The sequence below is a fragment of the Poromitra crassiceps genome (assembly GCF_964638095.1).
Source record: "Poromitra crassiceps genome assembly, chromosome: 20".
Classification (NCBI taxonomy): Eukaryota; Metazoa; Chordata; class Actinopteri; order Beryciformes; family Melamphaidae; genus Poromitra; species Poromitra crassiceps.
Genome location: NC_139637.1, coordinates 19,970,297 through 19,992,705, shown reverse-complemented (window position 1 = coordinate 19,992,705; position 22,409 = coordinate 19,970,297). Strand labels below are relative to the sequence as shown.

The 22,409-nt window shown below is 44.5% G+C and overlaps 1 protein-coding gene across 1 annotated transcript; it reads right to left on the bottom strand.

Annotated features, from left to right (window-relative positions):
* Window positions 1-248: 248 nt before the first annotated feature.
* Window positions 249-20,916, bottom strand: rbbp8l (retinoblastoma binding protein 8-like). Its single transcript, XM_083656614.1, has 15 exons — window positions 20,786-20,916; window positions 13,893-14,085; window positions 13,711-13,753; window positions 11,203-11,298; window positions 9,995-10,107; window positions 9,760-9,835; window positions 8,919-9,097; window positions 8,755-8,804; window positions 8,485-8,576; window positions 6,892-7,747; window positions 6,417-6,507; window positions 6,250-6,314; window positions 5,421-5,565; window positions 4,285-4,372; window positions 249-2,349 (listed from the first exon to the last, which is right to left on the bottom strand). Exons 2-14 carry the CDS (start codon window positions 13,951-13,953, stop codon window positions 4,311-4,313), a joined length of 1,929 nt encoding a protein of 642 aa, XP_083512740.1. The 5' UTR covers window positions 13,954-14,085; window positions 20,786-20,916; the 3' UTR covers window positions 249-2,349; window positions 4,285-4,310.
* Between the last annotated feature and the right edge of the window lie 1,493 nt (window positions 20,917-22,409).

Genomic DNA, 22,409 nt, shown 5'->3' with positions numbered 1-22,409 from the left:
AGGCTATACCAAAACCAATGGCGGGGTTTCCAATGCTTTCCACTGGTTTCTACATCCTTGATAACATCCTTGATGTAGAAACCACAATTGTTTTTGCATAACGTCCTGGAGCGCACGTCACATTCATAATTACTTCTGTTTCCCAGAACAGGCGTCGATATCCACTGGGGATTGCTGTATTATACAGTAGTGGTCTCTGGTGAAGTAACACAACATGCTGGTGTTGAGGCAACCTTCAAGAGCAGTGTAAGGGTGGGGATTTATTTCAACGTTACGTTATTTAGTGCATTGACACAGCAGAGTCTAAGAGCACAGGTCACAGTCATTCTACAAATTCAGAACAATTTTGACAAAATATCCAGTGAGACAAACAACAACAACAACAACAACAACAACCACAACAACAACACAGTGTTTAGGGTCACATATTCTGAAAGTCAAAGCCTACATTTACAGTACATCAGCAATCAATCACAGTTTAATTAAGAGACAGATATGAATGGCAGGGAAAGGACATTTTGGTCGAAGCCCTTTCTCGGCAGTGCTCCACTGACCTTTGACCCTGAGGCAAAGTGAACATCACTTCCTGCTTCAGCACTGTACCAGAGATTTTCATCCACCATTTATTTTCCCATAGACATTGCGTAAAATGCTTATAAAAAGAGTTTTACTGGTTCAAACCAAACGGTTCAGCTAACGCTATAATCGGGAGAGACCATAGAACATTTCACTCGGACCAAAACGTATAAAAACCACATCGAAAAAATATTTTCTTCAAACCCGCATTTTTTTTAACGTTTTGATCCGAGTGAAATGTAATGCGATCTCTCCTGTTTCTAAATATATCTGTACCGTTTGGTTTGAACCAGTAAAACTATTTTTTATAAGCATTTTACGAAATGTCTATAGGGAAAATAAATGGCGGATGAAAATCTCTGGTACAGTGCTGAAGCAGGAAGTGACGTTCCACTTTGGCTCTCTATACATAATGGACTCTAATGGCATTCAAGAGGCACCGTATACATGGTGGTAATCTAGCAACATTACAACTACTCGACTATTGGAGTTGTATCATTTAATAGTCACACACGCACACACACAACACACACACACACACACACACACACACACACACACACACACACGCCCACACACACAAAATACACTCTTTGAAAAAAGTGACACCGTTTCCCGTTTGCTAAAACAACACAACCTGAGTGACAATACGACGCTGTATCTGAAAAGCACAAGTATGGCTACATATCATTGTGACCCCATCGCCCTGGTCCTATCATCTCTCCAGCCGCCGTGACGTAACTCCAAAGCTGTGTCACAGCTGCCAGTGGAAAGCTGTGTCACAGCTGTGTGTGTGTGTGTGTGTGTGTGTGTGTGTGTGTGTGTGTGTGTGTGTGTGTGTGTGTGTGTGTGTGTCACAGCTGCGAGTGGAAAGTTAAGACTTGCAAAATGATGTTCTCTAAAAAACTGAAAAAGAGGAAGAGGAACCTGTTTCTCTTCTTTTTTCCTCTCTCTTTATTTGTCATTTGAGCGAGCGCTGCTCTTTGTGGGAAAACATAAATAATAATAATTGCCTAGTCAGATGCGACGGCATTGCCAGGAAGGAGAGAAAATAAAATCGAAAATATGGTACCTGAGAGGAGAGTACAATGCGTAGTCTTACAAAAGGAGGTCTGCGCCATTTAGAGGCCATTTACACCTGGCGTTAACATGCGTTTTCTGCCATCAGATTGCAATCTGATTGCAATCTGATTGCAATCTGATTGCAGAAATGGGTGTCCTCTCAATCCGCATAAAGTTGCTGTATCCAGATTGAGAGGACACATTGCATTTACACTTGTGTTCAATGTGTGCACAATGCATCCCTGACCACCTCCGGAGGTGGTTTGGCCGATCAGATTGCAATCCTTCTTCAATGCGTTTTGGGGGTGTTTACACCTGGCATGTCAAGTGATAAAACACAATCTGATTGCAATCTGATCACAGAAAACGCATGTTCGCGCCAGGTGTAAATGGCCTCTTAGAGTTCGTAAGTGACCCCCCACACCTGCATTCGTCGGCATTGTTCGGCCTTTGAGAGGCGAACACATGAGAATACTGTAACATTTTGTTCAGTAGTGGAATGGATATTTTTGCAGGTACAATCGATATTTATCATACATTCATTTAACAGAAGTCATAGGTCTTGAAATTATGACGAGAAGTTAGAGGGGGGGTCGTCGTATTCATTCTTGACACTTGGACCGGCTCCTCTTCCCAATGGAGGAACGATGATGATCATTTACTGAAGAGATGTGGCGGTGCTGATGGTGACGTTGCTGGTTACAATGATAGCTGAGGGGAGGGAGACACACCACAGAGGTCACAAGTTGAAAGTCACACTTTAAAATTAGCCTATTTACACACACAAAAAAGGACAAGAAAATTCACTCATTCTGCTCATCTTTTCAGTGGATCTTCATTAGGACATATCACTTTGGTCAGTTTTGCTGGTAAATGGGCTGGTACGTGTTACAGAATGTGTGATTCCTCTAAGTGTGACTCGCCCTTCCTTCTGCACTGAACGATTGAGCGCTTCTAAATATATTTCCCTTTTTTCCTCTTTCAGAAGTCAGTGAGTTCAGTTTATTCATGGTCGTCGGATTGATGGTTTAATCAAGTCAGATATGTAAGACGATGCCAATCCATCCAAGCAGAGCAATTTAGAGAGAGAGAGTGGCGTCAGCGGAAGACCAAAATGCGTGACTCATTAGCCAATGAACAGCCAGGAAGGAGTCTCGCGCTAGAATGCTAAAATAAAGCTGATAATGTACAACTTGATTGAAAACAAAACAAAACAAAAACTTTCAAAGTACAACACAAACTGTCCATTTTGCTGCAACTCGACAGTGCTGCTTAATCCAGGACCTTACTTCCTGGAATTCTTGAGAGTAAAAAACTGGTCCATTGGAGTGAATGGAGATGTCGTGACTCTTCTATATATACGGCTCTGGATTCAAGGCCTTGTAGGTTAGGAATAGGAGAAGAAGAAGAACTGGACGGACAAACCCATCTTTATTTGTGACATGAACACACCCAACACACGCATGCGGCCAGCCACACACACACACACACACACACACACACACACACACACACACACACACACACACACACACACACACACACACACACACACACACACACACACACACACACACACACACACACACACTGACGGTGGCCTGTGAAACAGAGGACCAACTTCAAATGTTGTCGTCACTGGTCAGATGACGATCTTCTGCATGTTTTTAGGGTGGGGGGGGGGGTGTCCATATCGATATTGTATGGATGATCCCCAGGGGGGCACGGGGAGAACATGCAAACTCCACAAAGAAAGGCCCTTTTGACCAGATGTGGGCGCTGTTGCTACTTTAGTCTTCCGACATGAAATGCTGTTGTAGTGGAGCCCAGCATCGTTGTAGGCTACTTGGCTCGGGGCTGTAATGTAAATATGTGACATGAGTCACATGATTTTAGATGGGTCAAAGTCATATTTCCGGTGTATCTTGCCCATTCTATGGCCAGACGAGTTGTAATATATTGTCATGTCATGGTGTTTTGGGGTCATTCATAAACGAGATTGATTCTGTTATTTTTCTATCTATTTTTTTGGTAGTGCTATTTTACATTGAAGTCAATGGGGAGAGGCTTGTGTTTCCCCCCTAAAAGGGGGCGGGTCCTAATTGCCGATCTGATGTATCTCAAGTATGGTTTGATTTGTTTTCAGGAATGATCATAATTGATTTGCTTCATCTGTGGACTGTGTCAAATGTATTGAGTGTTTCCCAACCAGGGGTACGTGTACCCCTAGGGGTACTTGAGCAGCTTGCAGGGGGTACTTGGAAAGATTGGGGATTACAATTTATTTACAAAATGATTAAGTAATTTCATAGGCCCATCTTAGTAAAACTGACGACTTTTTCCAATTGAAAACAGTTAGACTTGTATTAAAGGGGGTAATTCAAATGATTTTCATTTAATAATCAGATGTGTTAGATAGGCCTACTAAAAGTTTAATATCATTTTAATAAAACAAATTTCAGAGAATCATCGACACACGTGAGTGGGGGGGTACTTTGGCATGGCAGAACAGCTCAATGGGTACATAAAACCAAAAAGGTTGGGAACCACTGGTATATACTAGGCCTATATATGTGAACAGGTTGAATGCTGACTTTCTAACATCTCAAGTGATGGTAATGTGTGTGCCTATATGACATCACCCACCTTATGTGGTGTCATCCCTGGCCTCTTTAGCTGGAGCTTCTCTCCTCAGCTCCCAATGTGGCCTTGATCTTCCTCAGCTGCCGGGGGTCTGTTTCAAAACCAGGAAGAAGTGGGTTGTTACGCAGGTTGTTACCACCAAACAATCGTGTGTGAGTTCAGTCAGACATGCTGTGATGTCATCAGTGTGGGACAGAGAAACAAACAAACAGACAGACAGACAGACAGACAGACAGACAGACAGACAGACAGACAGACAGACAGACAGACAGAGCCATAGCTCCCATTTATATACTGATGATGATGATGATGATGATGATGATGATCAGTGTTGGGCCAAGTTACTTTCAAAATGTAATATACTACATATTACTAGTTACTCTCATTTGAAAGTAATCCGTTACTTGACAATATTACTGTCTGTTTAGAGTAACTCGTTACTTATTACACTACTTTTGCAGTACTTTCGCCAAAATAGTACATATGGCTGTAGCCTACTACTGTACGAATCAAGACTGAACAAAACAAGGTAGGAAGGAAGAATGTAGTCAAGTCAGTTGAGTCCAGTTCCAGGTGAGTTTGAGTCGAGACCAGGTCCAAGGGGGTAAAGATTAAGTCAAGACCAAGACCAGAGCAAATCCACCTAGACCAAAATTAGTCTTGGCTCCCAGACGTTTGGTGAGCGGCGCCAACAGCGTCACCAGCGGATAGAGACTGAGAACTGAGTCTAGACCAAAATTGGGAACAGACATACATTTCTTTCCACACACAAAACCAAAACCAAAACCTATTGTCTTTTGAGGATCAATCCGATCAATATGATCTATCTACAGGAGCATTGTACGATATCCTTCAACATTCAGCTAATTATGCATGAGATTTTGACTAATCAATACAAGTCTGAGCACAATGTCATACCTTACACAGGTGTACCCCCTTAAATAGTATTGATGGGGAGAAAATACACAAAGGTGGCGCCTTTTCGATAGGTAAGAAACAGTTGAGTCAACATCCAATAATAGTGGCTGAAAGTTTCAGCCTGAAACCAAGACAAGTTTCAGTCAAAATAGGCACAGGAGTCAGGACCAAGGCGAGACAAGAAAGGAAAGGACTGGAGATGAGGGACTGTGAAGCCCTACCGTCTGTGTCCGAGTCTCTGTCGGTGTCTGTGTCCAGGGATGCCCTCTTCCTCTTGGAGCCCTGGCTGCTCTCCTGTCCAGACACACTCTCCTCCCCATCCTGCTCCTCCGAGCTGCTGCCCGGCTCAGCCGTCGGTGACGATGACTGTCGACGAGAGGGAGAGTGAGGACGTTCTCTATGACTGAGCTATGACTCACCACATATCATGATTCAGTCAACACAGCGGTCAAATGAAAATGAGGGAGGGCCATTTGAAATTTCACTTCAAGTCAAAAATCTAAAATCTGAATTACAGTTATGTTTTTGCATGACAATGGTGATAAAGATCAGTGATTATCAACTTTTATATATATATATATGTATATAAATACATATACATATATATATATATATAGGGCCCTAAATGTGGTACATATTAGAATCACGGACCCCAATTTGATGAGATCTTGTCTCTCGATCGGACCCAAATCTGAGAATATTTTTATTGTCCGATATGGTTTTGTCCAGAATTCCATGACTGTCTGTAGGCTATTGTTGGTAAAATAAAAAATTACAGATAAATTAGGTTCTTACATTCTCGAATTGTTAACTTCTTGTAAATGGAATAATGGTGACGTTTTTCAATACATAATAATTATATATATATATATATATATATATATATATATATATATATATATATATATATATATATATATATATATATATATACGTGTGTGTAAAGATAAGCTAAGCTAACAGCGTGTCACTTGTCTCTCAGCAATGCAAAACTCCACATGACCTGGGGGAACCAACAGGATTTCATGGCAGCTTGGCACAGGAAGTTACCTTGCCATTGGACGATAAGGATTCTTGCTTTTGCAGCGCAGCGTTCAGAGTCTCCAGCAGGACTACTGGTAGAGAAATACATGTGTACGTTTAATAAACATGCACAAATGTATGGAGGCGTGCATGCACGCACGCACACAAACACACTATACAGCCCAAGGCCTTACCTGGCCGTAACGATATGGTGAGGACAGGAACCTTCTTCCCGTTGGTTTGGTCTGTTTTCCCGTTCACCTCCTCCTTCTGCTCCTGCTCCTCCTAGAGTGACAAGACCATCATACCATGATGACCATCCATTCACTAGATACATTTATGTTTAAAAAAAAAAAGTTAAAATATGCAGTTATGAATAATGAGATAATTACCAACACGTAAAGATTTACATGCGGATTTAAAGAAAATATTTTTTTTATGTATTTTTTTTTTGTTTTGATCGGAGTGAAATGTTCTACGGTCTCTCCCGATTCTAAATATAGCTGAACCGTTTGGTTTGACGAAGTGAAAACAATTTTTATAAGCATTTTACGAAATGTCTATGGGAAAATTAAATGGCGGATCAAAATCTCTGGTACAGTGCTGAAGCAGGAAGCAGGCGGTCACTTTTGCCTCCCTAATTAATTGTCAAACGAGATGTAACATTACCTTGTGGTTATGATCACCTGGAGCCTGTTGCTGTTGCTGGCTGGGTGGAGGTGTTGTAGCAGAAGATGAGGGAGGGACAGGAGGGGAGGACGACGACGGCGGAGACGATCGAGAGGGACAAACGGGTATGTGCGCGGACGGATTCGTCTTCCCGTCCCTGTCGGAGCTCTCGTCTTCTCTCTCCCCGCCCTGCGCGGTCAACGGCTTATCGCCCCTCTGCGGTTGGCTGCACGTGGACCTCCCTCGATCCGATAGGTCTAGAGGTCCCTCGTGTGCCTCTCGGTGCCCCTCTCCGGCAAAGCCCCTCTCCGGCTTGGACGGCGGCATTTGCTGCCTTTTCTCCTTGCTCTCTGCTCCCTGCTCGGACAGACTCCTCACCCTGAGCACCAGCGTCTGCTCTTTGGACAGCGGCCGAGGCGGGCTGCGCCTGGGCCAGGGATGCGCGAGAACCTGCTGCCTGGACCTCACCTGGACACCGGGACCGCCGTGGTTGGCCTGCTGCTGGCCCGTCGGGATCAGGTTGGGAAAGCGCGTCGGTGGCGCCGGTGGTGGCGCCGGGTTGGGTTTGGGATTGGGCTGCACCACCAGGCAGTTTCCCGGGGACGTGGCCAACGTGACCCAGTCGGAGGATTCAGACAAGGGCCAGGGGAGGGACAGAGGGCCGCTCTTGATGGGGCGAGGGCGGCACGGGACGGGGGCGTGGAGCACATGTCTGCTGGGGTTCACTTCTCCACTGGACAGCGAAGAGGAGGAGGAGGTGGAGGAGGAGGAGGAAGAGGAATGGGGGATGTTCTTTAGGAGGAGGAGATGGGGAGGGATGGGTGATCGCGGGTCCAATACTTCAATACTTTGAGTTCTGAGATATGAGAGAGAGAGAGAGAGAGAGAGAGAGAGAGAGAGAGAGAGAGAGAGGAGAGGTGTTTAAATGGACATACATTTGGACATACGTTTTCTGTCTTCCAGGACTCACCTCCTCTCTCAGCACCTCCCTCTGCCTACACTGTGTTCTGTCTTCTGTCTTCCAGGACCAACCTCCTCTCTCAGCACTCCCTCTGCCTACACTGTGTTCTGTCTTCTGTCTTCCAGGACTCACCTCCTCTCTCAGCACTCCCTCTGCCTACACTGTGTTCTGTCTTCTGTCTTCCAGGACTCACCTCCTCTCTCCAGCACTCCCTCTGCCTACACTGTGTTCTGTCTTCCAGGACTCACCTCCTCTCTCCAGCACTCCCTCTGCCTACACTGTGTTCTGTCTTCCAGGACTCACCTCCTCTCTCCAGCCCTCCCTCTGCCTACACTGTGTTGTGTCTTCCAGGACTCACCTCCTCTCTCCAGCACTCCCTCTGCCTACACTGTGTTCTGTCTTCCAGGACTCACCTCCTCTCTCCAGCACTCCCTCTGCCTACACTGTGGTCTGCCTTCCAGGACTCACCTCCTCTCTCCAGCACTCCCTCTGCCTACACTGTGTTCTGTCTTCCAGGACTCACCTCCTCTCTCAGCACTCCCTCTGCCTACACTGTGTTCTGTCTTCCAGGACTCACCTCCTCTCTCCAGCCCTCCCTCTGCCTACACTGTGTTGTGTCTTCCAGGACTCACCTCCTCTCTCCAGCACTCCCCCGGCCTACACTGTGGTCTGTCTTCCAGGGTGGTGCAGTGGGAGTGGGCAGAGACAGAGGCTTGTAGGACTCCTGTGTGAGAAAGGAGAGGGACAGAGGAAACACTTCAATCACACACGCTTATGAGGACCTATTATCAGATGAATCAGTACTGGAAAAGTTAAACGATGCTACTCCACGGTTTATGCATATTAGACTATATAATATGGCTGTTTTTAAATCATGTGCTAAATTTGATTTAGAAACTTACAAAGAGGCTTCTGTTCCATCCCCTCATCTGCCTGTGTTCAGACAGCGATTCTGTTCAAACACAACAACAAACAAGGTGTGAGAGCAAGCATGAAAATGAGCAATGAGCAAAACAAGCAAAGAAGAGTGTTTCAGAGAGAGTTTCCTCCCTCTCTTCCTCAGCACCTTCAGCTCTATGGTCTGGCTCAGTTTTCACCGCGACATCGCCATCTGCTGGCTGGTTGGAGGTCCTGCTGGTAGCCGCGGTGATGAGGGCCACAGGTCCAGCAGGGGGCGAGAGCTGAGGGGATCTGGTTTGCTTGACCTCGGGGGTGGTGCTGCTGGAGGAGCGTTCACTCTGACCTCTGCCCAGGCGTGCACACGTGCACACGCACACACACACACACACACACACGCACGCACGCACGCACGCACGCGCGCACACACACACACACACACACACACACACACACACACACACACACACACACACACACACAGTTGACAGTTGTTGAGTAAGAAAGACCCCGCCCTAGACCCCACCCTAGTCACCGGAAACAGCACAGGAAACAGAACACGTAAACAGGATACGTGCCACATTTTTATCCTTCCCCCTGTTCGAGTTGTGTATAGGATAACTAGTCGCCGCGAAACAGGCGGCGATGCCATTATTGCATCGTTTTGTTTTATGCACTATGTCACTTTTTAACGTTAGTCACCTCATGTTATCAGGCTCTAGCTAGCTAACGTTAGCCATATGGACGATTTTTTTTGGGCGCACATGTATCCGGTAGTCGACGGGTTCCGGTTCCTCGGTTTATGCCCCCAGGTCCAGAAGCGGTCGGAACGGCTCCAGACCAACACATGTGTAACAGTTTTGTTACTGCATCTTGCATGGTTGTGATGCTATGAATTACTACTCCCAGGGAGTAATGACTAAAGTAATGACATTACATTTGAATGGAGTATATTACATTTTCTTTGACTATCTGAGCCCAACACTGATGAGGGAGACAGTTCTACTCACTCCAGCGCTCCTCTCAGACTCCTGATCTCATCTCTCATTCTCTTGTTCTCCTTCTTCAGGTTGTTCATCTCTCCGGCTACAAGACACAGCAGACACCGCGGTCAGACAACAACACACAGCCAGTTAACGGTCTTATTTAGATTGAAAAGGATCATAACAAACGAGGCATAGGAGGTGGACAGAAAGGTGAGAGAAGCCAAGGTGAGATCATGGGCGTGGCCATGTCAGAGTATACCCAGTATGGAGATGTGCTGCAGGGTCTGGATCTGAGAGGCTTCGTACTCCTGCTGCCTCCTCTTGGCCACCTCCTGAGTGACTGTGCACCTGTCGCACAGCCCCGCCCTCAGCCTGCACGGTCAGCAGAGAGATGTCAGGAAGAGAGAGAGAGACACCCACACACACACACGTGCGCGCACACACACACACACACATGCACACGCGCGCACGCACACACACACGCACGCGCACGGATGCACGCATGCATGCACACACACACCCATCACACCTAGTGCTTGCAAATAATGTGTAGCCTGCTTGGAGAGCACTGGATGGGTGGAAGTTACTGCGTGGGGGCAATTAGTTAAGTTATCAGTCACATAAAAGTACACTAAATTGAGTTTGAAATACTTTTGTGTGATGATCTAAAGCAGTGGTTCTCAAATGAGGGTCCTTGAGGGGGTTCCAGGGAGTCCCCAGCCAAAAGGGGGGTAACTTATTTTCCCTATAATTCCATTCATAAGTAACACAATGACTATTTTGGACATGGCTTTTATACACTTTCTGTAATAAAACATCTAAAAACATCAATCTTATTATCATATGGGGGACCGTGGGACAAAATCCTATCAAATGGGGGTCCATGGTCTAATCTTTGTCAGTTTAGGGGTCCCTCATGTGAACAAATTTGAGAACCACTGATCTAAAGTAACGTTCAGGTAGTCATTGCATCATCGTACAGGTAGGTGGTAAACCACGCCCGCCTGCCGCTCCGTGCAGGTTAAAACAGACTTTACTGTGGCTGTGTGACTGTGACTGTGTGGCAGGTCTGAGCTAGATAGCTCCTTGGGCAAAACTTTGCTTGAATGTGTGCTCATAATAAGATATTACAGTATAAGTAATTGTGCTCAGATAAATATTATAATCAGAGCATGATAAAAGCATTTCTGGGGTGAAGACTTTATGGGGCACACGTGTGGTTAGTGTCGTGACATGATATTGAATTTAATATAATAATTTTTCGTATTAATTATTGTAAAAAAAAAAAAAGCATACGCACACACATGTACACACACTCTTCTGCAGAAAAGCACACAAATAAACACACACAATCAAAAGAATCAAACATCGATAAAGCAGTGTTGTTGTTGTGGAGTAAGTTGATTCACATAATACTTCAGTAACAATCCAGTAATAAACAGGTATCTAACTGTTAACTCCAGTTACCTGTTTTCCAGTGTCTTGATGTTGTCGGTGAGCATCCTCTGCTGTTCCCTCATCTGCTGGTTTCTACTGAACAGCTCCTCCATGCGCTTTGTGTCACTGCTCACACACACACACGCACACGCACACACACACACACACACACACACACACACACACACACACACACACACACACACACACACACACACACACATTGGCGAGAGCACTATATTCACAACCTGTCATTACCATCTTGCTTTATCAGATAACATGCCCAGCATAACATGATACTGGAGATAAGAGATTATAGAGAGGCAAAGTGAACGTCACTTCCTGCTTCGGCACTGTACCAGAGATTTTCATCCGCCATTTATTTTCCCATAGACATTTCGTAAAATGCTTATAAAAATATTTTAATTTAGTCAAACCAAACGGTTCAACTATATTTAGAATCGGGAGAGACCATAGAGCATTTCACTAAAACAAAAACAACAACATCGAAAACATATTTTCTTTAAACCCGCATTTTGTTTTAAAGTTTTGGTCCGAGTGAAATGTTATGCGGTCTCTCCTGTTTCTAAACATATCTGTACCGTTTGGTTTAAAACAGTAAAACTCTTTTTATAAGCATTTAAGGAAATGTCTATATGGGAAAATAAATGGTGGATGAAAATCTCTGGTACTGTGCTGAAGCAGGAAGTGAAGTTCACTTTGGCTCTCTCTCTCTATATATACATATCTATAGTGTTCTCTCTATAAATCCTGTCTCCTTAGCATCAATGGAAAGCTGAGTAATAAATAAATAAAACACGAACATCACTAGGAATCCCCATACAGGTACATCCCTCTTGTCATCATGACTAGGGGATGGGTATCATTTCTCAAACCTTCCGATACCGGTGCTAAAACGACGATATCGGCACAACGATAACGTTGTCATTCCAGTGGGCCGAGCCGATACCCGTCCAAATTTAAAGTGGATTTAACATGCCCCAAACGACAGGCACCAGTCCCGGAGCACCGGAGGGTGGACACCCCACCCAGCAACCCGGGAACCGTGCCCAAACGAGGCACCTAAATCTGTGCTGCAAATCAGCGCCGATAGTACCGCCTGCAAAAAAAAAAAAACACTGGCAGCAGTAATGGTACCGCCACGGGTTTCTGTACCCAACCCAGTCATCACAGATAATTGTCTCAAACAAAATTGTCTATAAAAGAGATCTTAGTTAAGGCATCTACAGTTTCACTTGTTGCACCACATGAACGTGCAAATAGAGAATTCTAAAGAAAGTCGCCTCCATCCCAAAACAATGCCAATGACCTATATTCAAAACAGGTGAAGGTTTCCATCTCATAACTAAGATTTTCTTTGCTGCTGTTAGTCCACAGAATAAACTTCTTTTTTTGATGGAGGAGTCATTGTTTAGCAATATAATGTTTGGAAGAAAGGATATATACAGAGACCAACTATCTCAGATATAATATTCACGACTTTCCTCCAAAAGAAGTTAACACCTGTATTTTTTATTTTTTATATATTATTATATATATTTAGTTTTATATACAGTATAACCCATATGATGCGAGAAGCAGCTGGCACCCCTGTTTTACTTTCAAAACTACATTTAATATCAATAAATTACTTTTGATACGTATAGTAAATATCAGATACTTTAAGACTTGTACTCAAGTAATATTCTAATAGGTGACTTTAACTTCTACCAAAGTCATTTTCTGGTATGATATCTGTACTTTTCACGTATTTCATCCACCACTGCCTCTTTTATTTGACATTTGATGAGCAAGGTCATGCCCATGCTAGACAAGAGGCGGAGCTAGACAGAGGCGGAGCTAGACAGAGGCGGAGCTGACTGCAGTGCTCTGACTGACACACTGACAAAATGATTGCATTCAATTAGTACTAGCACTTTCTGGATTAAAGTTATGAGCCATCCGAAGACCTTTGCATACAAAATAGGTCTGTTTGTGTGGCAATCATCCCACGCCTTCATGTGGAGTGGACTGGGATGACAAGATGCTGAGGTAGACGTGGAAGTTGATTGACAGACTAGACACAACAAGATCTATAGATCACAAAGTTGATTGCCAATTTGTGTACGTACACATTGTAACAGATTCAATCTATTGAGTCTTGTGATTCTCAATCTTCAACTGACAAATTAGACCACACCCACACACCCCATTTTGATCAGATTGTGTCCCAGGGTCCCCCATCTCTGATAAGATTTTTGCTTTTAGATGTTTTAATACAGAACGTGTATGAAACCCATGACCAAAATAGTCATACGTTCTGTCATTGTGTTACTTATGGATGGACAACACTGACATGGACCACCTACTGTAGGACTAGCATGCCTGATGCTTGCCTGGTCCATACAGGCTCCAGGCCCCAAAACTGCTCTCTCTTTAGTCACTGAACTTCATTACTGTTAGGTAACCTATCTTAACTATCATCTTACTAAGTGTCTAAACATGTCACTCTATAGACAGAGAGAAGAATCCACTCACCAGCCCTTCTTGTTGGACAGCTCTTGAACCTTCACCTGCCAGCCTGGACAAGTCAAGAACACACATTTGCTTTGTTTCACAGACTTTAGGAGAAGCTGTTGTAGTCATTGAATGACTTGATGCTGTTGTGGTGAAATCAGTTTTAGTCACACTGCAAATGCAAACGTGTTCATGTGACTTACCCTCCACCTCCCGCTCGTGGGCCTCCTCCAATTTATGGAGCAGCTCGGTGAAACCCTCCATGGCTGATCACCAGATCACCAGATCACCAGATCACCAGATCACCAGATCACCAGATCACCAGATCAGCTCCTGATCTTCAGTGAGTGGGACGATCCCCCAGAGAGAGAGAGCTAGAGAGCTAGAGAGAGAAAGCTAGAGAGAGAGAGAGAGAGAGAGAGAGAGAGGGAGATAACAGGACATGAATGGCATGATATGGATGGATACTGGTCAAGAGAATCTTCCCCCTAGATCAATAAGGGCGTATTAATTAAGGGCTAGTTAATGCTTACTAAGCATTACTGTGTCTACAGTAGTAATAATTTATGAATAGTGTTCATGTTAACGATATGGTGTTGTGGTTGGGTTGCATGAAGTCATTGAGGTTAAAGACCCTGGCAACCCAAATCCACCAAAAACCTTCCAACTAATTTAGGGTCTTATGTGGCTAATTGTAAGCATCTAAATGTTGTAGACATTACTTTCGATCCACATTTTAAATATTGCCATTTTCCTGTTTTGACTGTTTTCGGAGGTTGGCGTTGTTGGAGTGGGCGGTGATTGGGGCTCATTTTATGTTCAGATCGTATCACGTGATATGAACCAGCGAATCAAAAACAAGCTGGCAGTTGTCTGTTATTACCAAACAAAGCATTTGAAGCTCAAAGGACTCCTCCCCCTCCCAGCCTGTCAGAGAGCATGCGCTCACACACGCGCTGTGAGCCTCAGGGGCTGTGTCTGCTATGGCCGCTATATCATTAGCTCTCCGTGTCGCTCACCGTGGCAAATAAGTATATTTGCAAATAAGTCATCAAAAATGACAAACAATGTGAATATCTTCGTTTAATGGATATGAATGGACAGTGGAATTTGCTTGCTAGCATTTCAGGGGCGAAAAAAACATGCTAGGCTCCAGGGAACCCCCCGTCTTCCAGAGCGACCCAGCTGGGGCGGAGTGTCTGCAGTCGGCCTGCAGCTCAGCAGCGGTTGGGGGAGCCACCTGGAGCTCCAGATCGAGACAAATTATGATTTTTCTATGTTTCACAAATCCGATGGCGGCAGGTCTTTGTATGTAGGCTACATTAAACACACACCCTCAAGTTTTTGTAATCGTTGGTGGGTTATTGACTATTGGACTATTTTTTAGTTACGACATTTATGGGTCTTGGGAACACACCAGATGTGAACATGTCTGTCTGAGGCCACAGTCCATACCGGTTGGGCGTGTCATGCAGCGTGCTCCACTCTCATTGGCTGTAACGTTGGCCACACTCTCACAGCAGCTAGAATGCTGCTTATTTTCTCATGATTTTGAAACCTTCAACATTCAATTCAGTTCAAATTTGGCTGGGTGGTTAATAACACATTTTTCTGTGGCGGGACAAACTCAAAATACATATTTATGCTTGGTTTCCATGGACTTTAAGTTTAGCACAAACTTAATTGGCCCTTAATTATGTGTAAGCATTAATTAATGTACCCTCATTGCAAAGTGCTACTAATCAATCTGACTTGACTTGACTTGACTCGACATGAAAGCAGGATGAACGACAGTTGCCTCACACCCTACATCCCAAGCATGCAACATTTTGGATTCTTGTTTGTTTCTTTTTGCCATGAATCATCAGTGTTGGGAGTAACTAGTTACTAAGTAACTAGTTACTGTAACTTAACTACTTTTGCAGTAAGTAGTAATCTAACTAATTACTTTTTCAAATTTAGTAACTCAATTACAGTTACTGAAATAGTAACTGGGCTAGTTACTATAGTTACTTTTAGGACATGAAAATAACGCACGACTTCAGAGGATTATCCACGGAGAGATGCCGTCTCCCTGCCTGGCAAAAATGTACACATCTACAGTCATTGTTTTATTCATGTGTGCATTAATAAAACAATCGAAGCAGACTTTTAAAAGTAAAGAGCAAAAGTTACTTTCCCTAGTAACTAATTACTTTGAGGTAACTAGTAACTTTAAAGTAATTCAATTACTTTTTGAGAGAAGTAACTAGTAACTGTAACTAATTATCCAATCTTCAGTAACTTGCCCAACACGGAATCATAAAAGCATTTCAACTTTGAAGGAGACGACAGCGTCAGAACTGACAGACGCGTGTGTGCTGCCATCGCCTGAAGACAGTGCTGTGAGCTCAGGCAGGTGAGCAGCAGCTGAGCGACCACAGTTTGGGAGGCTGTCTCTGTTACCCAAATACGAGAGCGAATTTGGTAGTGATATTGGAAATGATTTGAAAGTAGCTCGACTGGTTCTACTAGGTCTGCACTAGCCTGAGAGTTTGCAGTGTGTGTGTGTGTGCATATACAATTGTACATGCATGCATGCATGTGTGTGTGTGTGTGTGTGTGGGTGCACACGCGTGTGTATCACGTGCATCATCATGTATGTATCACGTGGTGTCCGTGTAATAATCGTTACAAAGTAACTGAGAGTTTATCGATGGTCAACCTCCATACAAACAGGTGCCTTTGCAAACTGCTATCCTCAGAAGACCCTTTTCATGGGGCCATTGTGTGTCAAAAAGGCAGGGTAAGGGTGATTGCATGTTGGAAACCCTCATTAGTGTTTTGCTTGCACCTGTGTTTACCCTGCCTTTTCGACACAAAATGGCCCCTGTGAAAAGGGTCGATTATGACCTGTGCCCCTGCTTCTGAACTCATCACAAAAATCATTTGAGTGCCGCTGCACATGTGCTAGAACGTGTCACTCAACAGCTCGCGCAGACACACACACACACACACACACACACACACACACACACACACACACACACACACGCACACACACACATTAAAAACTCCTTTGCATTTCCATCAGCTCTCTCGGCATGTCAGGATATGTCGACCAACTGGCTGTTCACATCATCGCAGCGGAGCAAGAAAAGACCTGTCTGCCTCATCGACTGCCTCCGTCGTCTCCAGTTTATTATACACACACACACACACACACACACACACACACACACACACACACACACGCACGCACGCTTCTTAAACAAGCTTCAGTCCAGTGGGATATTTACTGTTTAATCAGAACCATACTTGACTTCTTGGGGGCGGGGGGGGGGGGGGGGGGGGGGGGTGTTAGTGGTGCTGTTACTGTCATCTGTCAAAACACAACGACACAATGACACAAGCGCCTCCATGTCTCTATACTGAACAAATGGGATGGTCAAAAATGTCATGCAACACTGTGGAAGCCATTGTTAGGGGTTAGGGTTCGGCTTTGACAACTCACGTGACTTGTCATGGCCTTGTCTCTCCCTAATCCCTATGCAGTGATCTATGTAGTGATCTACGCAGTGACCTATGTAGTGATCTATACAGTGACCTATGCAGTGATCTATGTAGTGACCTATGCAGTGATCTATGTAGTGATCTACGCAGTGACCTATGTAGTGATCTATGCAGTGATCTATGCCGTGACCTGTAGTGATCTATGTAGTGACCTATGTAGTGATCTATGCAGTGATCTATGCAGTGATCTATGTAGTGATCTACGCAGTGACCTATGTAGTGATCTATGCAGTGATCTATGCCGTGACCTGTAGTGATATATGCAGTGACCTATGTAGTGATCTATGTAGTGACCTATGTAGTGATCTATGCAGTGATCTATGCAGTGATCTATGTAGTGATCTACGCAGTGACCTATGTAGTGATCTATGCAGTGATCTATGCCGTGACCTGTAGTGATATATGCAGTGACCTATGTAGTGATCTATGCAGTGATCTATGCCGTGACCTGTAGTGATCTATGTAGTGACCTATGCAGTGAACGTATGTAGTGATATCTGCAGTGACCTATGCAGTGACATATGCAGTGAACGTATGTAGTGATATATGCAGTGATCTATGCAGTGACCTATGTAGTGATCTATGTAGTGACCTATGTAGTGATGTATGCAGTGATCTATGCAGTGAGCTATGTAGTGACCTATGTAGTGATCTATGTAGTGACCTATGTAGTGAACGTATGTAGTGATATCTGCAGTGATCTATGCAGTGACATATGCAGTGAACGTATGTAGTGATATATGCAGTGATCTATGCAGTGACCTATGTAGTGATCTATGTAGTGACCTATGTAGTGATGTATGCAGTGATCTATGCAGTGAGCTATGTAGTGACCTATGTAGTGATCTATGTAGTGATCTATGTAGTGATCTATGCAGTGATATATGCAGTGATCTATGTAGTGATCTATGCAGTGACCTATGTAGTGACGTATGCAGTGACCTATATAGTGATCTATGCAGTGATCTATGCAGTGATCTATGTAGTGATCTATGCAGTGATCTATGTAGTGATCTATGTAGTGACCTATGTAGTGATGTATGCAGTGATCTATGCAGTGAGCTATGTAGTGACCTATGTAGTGATCTATGTAGTGATCTATGCAGTGATCTATGCAGTGACCTATGCAGTGATCTATGCAGTGATCTATGCAGTGATCTATGCAGTGATCTATGCAGTGACCTATGCAGTGATCTATGCAGTGATCTATGCAGTGATCTATGCAGTGATCTATGCAGTGACCTATGCAGTGATCTATGCAGTGACCTATGCAGTGATCTATGCAGTGATCTACTGTATGCAGTGATCTATGCAGTGACCTATGCAGTGACCTATGTAGTGACCTATGTAGTGACGTATGCAGTGATCTATGCAGTGACCTATGCAGTGATCTATGCAGTGATCTATGTAGTGATGTATGCAGTGATCTATGCAGTAATCTATGCAGTGACCTATGCAGTGATCTATGCAGTGACCTATGTAGTGATCTATGTAGTGATCTATGCAGTGACCTATGTAGTGATCTATGCAGTGATCTATGCAGTGACCTATGCAGTGACCGATGCAGTGATCTATGCAGTGACCTATGTAGTGATCTATGCAGTGACCTATGCAGTGATCTATGCAGTGACCTATGTAGTGATCTATGCAGTGATCTATGCAGTGACCTATGTAGTGATCTATGCAGTGATATATGCAGTGATCTATGTAGTGATCTATGCAGTGACCTATGCAGTGACCTATGTAGTGATCTATGCAGTGACCTATGTAGTGATCTATGTAGTGATCTATGTAGTGATCTATGCAGTGATCTATGCAGTGACCTATGTAGTGATCTATGTAGTGATATATGTAGTGAGTGACCTATGCAGTGATCTATGCAGTGACCTATGTAGTGATCTATGGAGTGATCTATGTAGTGATCTATGTAGTGATCTATGCAGTGACCTATGTAGTGATCTATGTAGTGATATATGTAGTGACCTATGCAGTGACCTATATGCAGTGACCTATGTAGTGATCTATGTAGTGATATATGTAGTGACCTATGCAGTGACCTATATGCAGTGACCTATGCAGTGATCTATGCAGTGATCTATGCAGTGACCTATGTAGTGATCTATGTAGTGATATATGTAGTGACCTATGCAGTGACCTATATGCAGTGACCTATGTAGTGATCTATGTAGTGATCTATGTAGTGACCTATATGCAGTGACCTATATGCAGTGACCTATGTAGTGATCTATGTAGTGACCTATGCAGTGACCTATATGCAGTGATCTATGCAGTGATCTATGTAGTGATCTATGTAGTGATCTATGCAGTGACCTATGTAGTGATCTATGTAGTGACATATGTAGTGACCTATGCAGTGACCTATATGCAGTGACCTATGTAGTGATCTATGTAGTGATATATGTAGTGACCTATGCAGTGACCTATATGCAGTGACCTATGCAGTGATCTATGCAGTGATCTATGCAGTGACCTATGTAGTGATCTATGTAGTGATATATGTAGTGACCTATGCAGTGACCTATATGCAGTGACCTATGTAGTGATCTATGTAGTGATCTATGTAGTGACCTATATGCAGTGACCTATATGCAGTGACCTATGTAGTGATCTATGTAGTGACCTATGCAGTGACCTATATGCAGTGACCTATGTAGTGATCTATGTAGTGACCTATGCAGTGACCTATATGCAGTGATCTATGCAGTGAGCAGCTGACAAGAGAGACAAGGTTTCACTGTGGTAATGACATGAAGGTGTCAGACGTAATGACTGTCTGTCTGGCCATCAGTGGAGAGTGTCACTGAGTCAACTAAACCTTGGTGTCCACCTCCACAACTACACACATTTACAAAGATGAAAAATATGTACGACTTCAAATGGGAATTCAGGATATGGATTTTGTGCAAATAAAGCTACGATGATAATGATAATGTGTCCACATTTTCATATCAAGGCCTTCCATTATATATGTATGAGCACCCCCCCTACACGCGCGCACGCACACACACACACACACACACACACACACACACACACACACACACACACACACACACACACACACACACACACGGTACTCGTCACTTGTCTCTGATGTCATCAATATCAGATCAAGATGATGTGGAAGCAGTAAAAATGCCACAGATCATATTATGGACAATCAGCCTACAGCACTTATACTGCATAGTGCGTATTAAGGAGCAACGTTACTGTAATAAGAGCAACACTTTACCAAAAATGCGTGGTAAGAACCTGGATTTCAGAGGATTACACACACACACACACACACACGCGCGCGCGCACACGCACACACACACACACACACACACACACACACACACACACACACACACACACACACACACACACACACACACACGTCCACAAATGATAATAAGGTAATAATAGTTATGTTATGTTAATGCAATGCTTACCCTCACAGCCAGCCACACATACCTACACAGCACAGCCTGCACCACCTGCCAGCTGGCAGCCAGTCAACAGCCAATCAATGATAACTCACCTGAGCCAGTCGATGGGAAGAGTGTTTTAGCCGGTGTGGTGCCCCGTCCCGTCACTGCCTGGAGCCCGGCCTGCTCAGAACTTCCCAGCTCGGGCCGAGATGGACTGAGTGTTGATCCGGAGAGAAAGGAGAGAAAGAGAGGTAAGGGAGAACGCCCCACACCCTCCCTCCCTCCCTCCTCCTCCTCCCTCCTCTCATCTCTCTCTCTCTCCAACCCGGGCAAACCGGTCGGAGCGGTCTTCGCCCTGAGGAACACAAACACTGAGGCCTGGGCAAGTTCTCCCTGGATATTCCTGTTCTGCAGAAATCCCAAATAACCGGTCAAACCGGTTCCATAAAAGCACCTGCGGGCGACTGGGAGACGCAGCTTGTTGGAGAAACATTAACGTCCAATGTGGAATCCGGCTACCAGCAGAGCAGCAAAATGGGAAGAAGGAGTGATTATGAATTAGCTGTATTTGGATAAGATGAGCTCGATACTCATGAAATATACGTGCAATATTGACACGATTAATTATTGAAATGGACAACATGGATGGTGTTTACCTTCACAACATGAGGGTGTTATAAATAATAAAACTGCTGTTAATTCACCAACTGACTATACCCCAAGGCCCCTGCAGGCCTTAACCCATTCAGTTCATGGATGTTGTCGACACAGTGGTTGTGGCAGGTCAGAGGTCAGATCAATTTGGGGTGTGATGATGATGATGATGATGATTACAATATTGGAGCCATCGCTTGCTCTTCGAGAACGATATTATATCTCATGAACGACTTGAACTTTGACAGCACATACTATGGGAGACGACTGGCCAGGGTGTAGAGACGTACTGTAGGGTGTGGTGCACAGTGAAACCCGCTCTGGTACTGTACTGGTATGTGAATATGGCGGGGCACATGCAGACAGATGATGCCAGTGATGCGTTGTTGTCACTTAAGCCCTGACACAATGCACGTGTGTGACGTGGAGACAAAAAACGTCGCTTCCTGATGCTTCAAACAGATTCCAACTGACCGGCCGGACCGGCCTAACCGGGCCCAGGCAGGCAGGCAGGCAGGCAGGCGGCCTCTTCATCCTCTCCTCCTCCTCCTCCTCCTCCTCCTCCTCCTCCTCCTCCTCCTCCTCCTCCTCCTCCAGAAGCCGCTCCCCGTTGCGGTGGATGCCACGAATATGTTTGAATACGAAGGGGGGGGGGGGAGATTGATTGGACCAGTTATTCTGTGTGTCCACTGTCAGTGGTTATTGATGGGCCTTGAAGCAGGAATCCGGCCTGAGCCAATAAGGTCAAGCCCGTGACGTCGTCACAACCAATCACTGGCAATGTCTGACAGACCCCCGACGTCACCGAATCATCTCGCTTTAACCAAACTAGCATCAGGTCACTTCACATGCCAGCTTCATCCCCACTTATAGGCCCTTTTCACAGTGGCCATTTTGTGTCAAAAAGGCAGGGTATATAAACACAGGTGCAACAAGCAATACCTTAATGAGGGTTTCCAATTTCCAATCATTAAAGCTTTTGCTTGCACCTGTGTTTACCCTGCCTTTTTGACACAAAATGGCCACTGTGAAAAGGGCCCATGACATCACTGTCTGATGTGGAGAGAATGCCTCCAGACG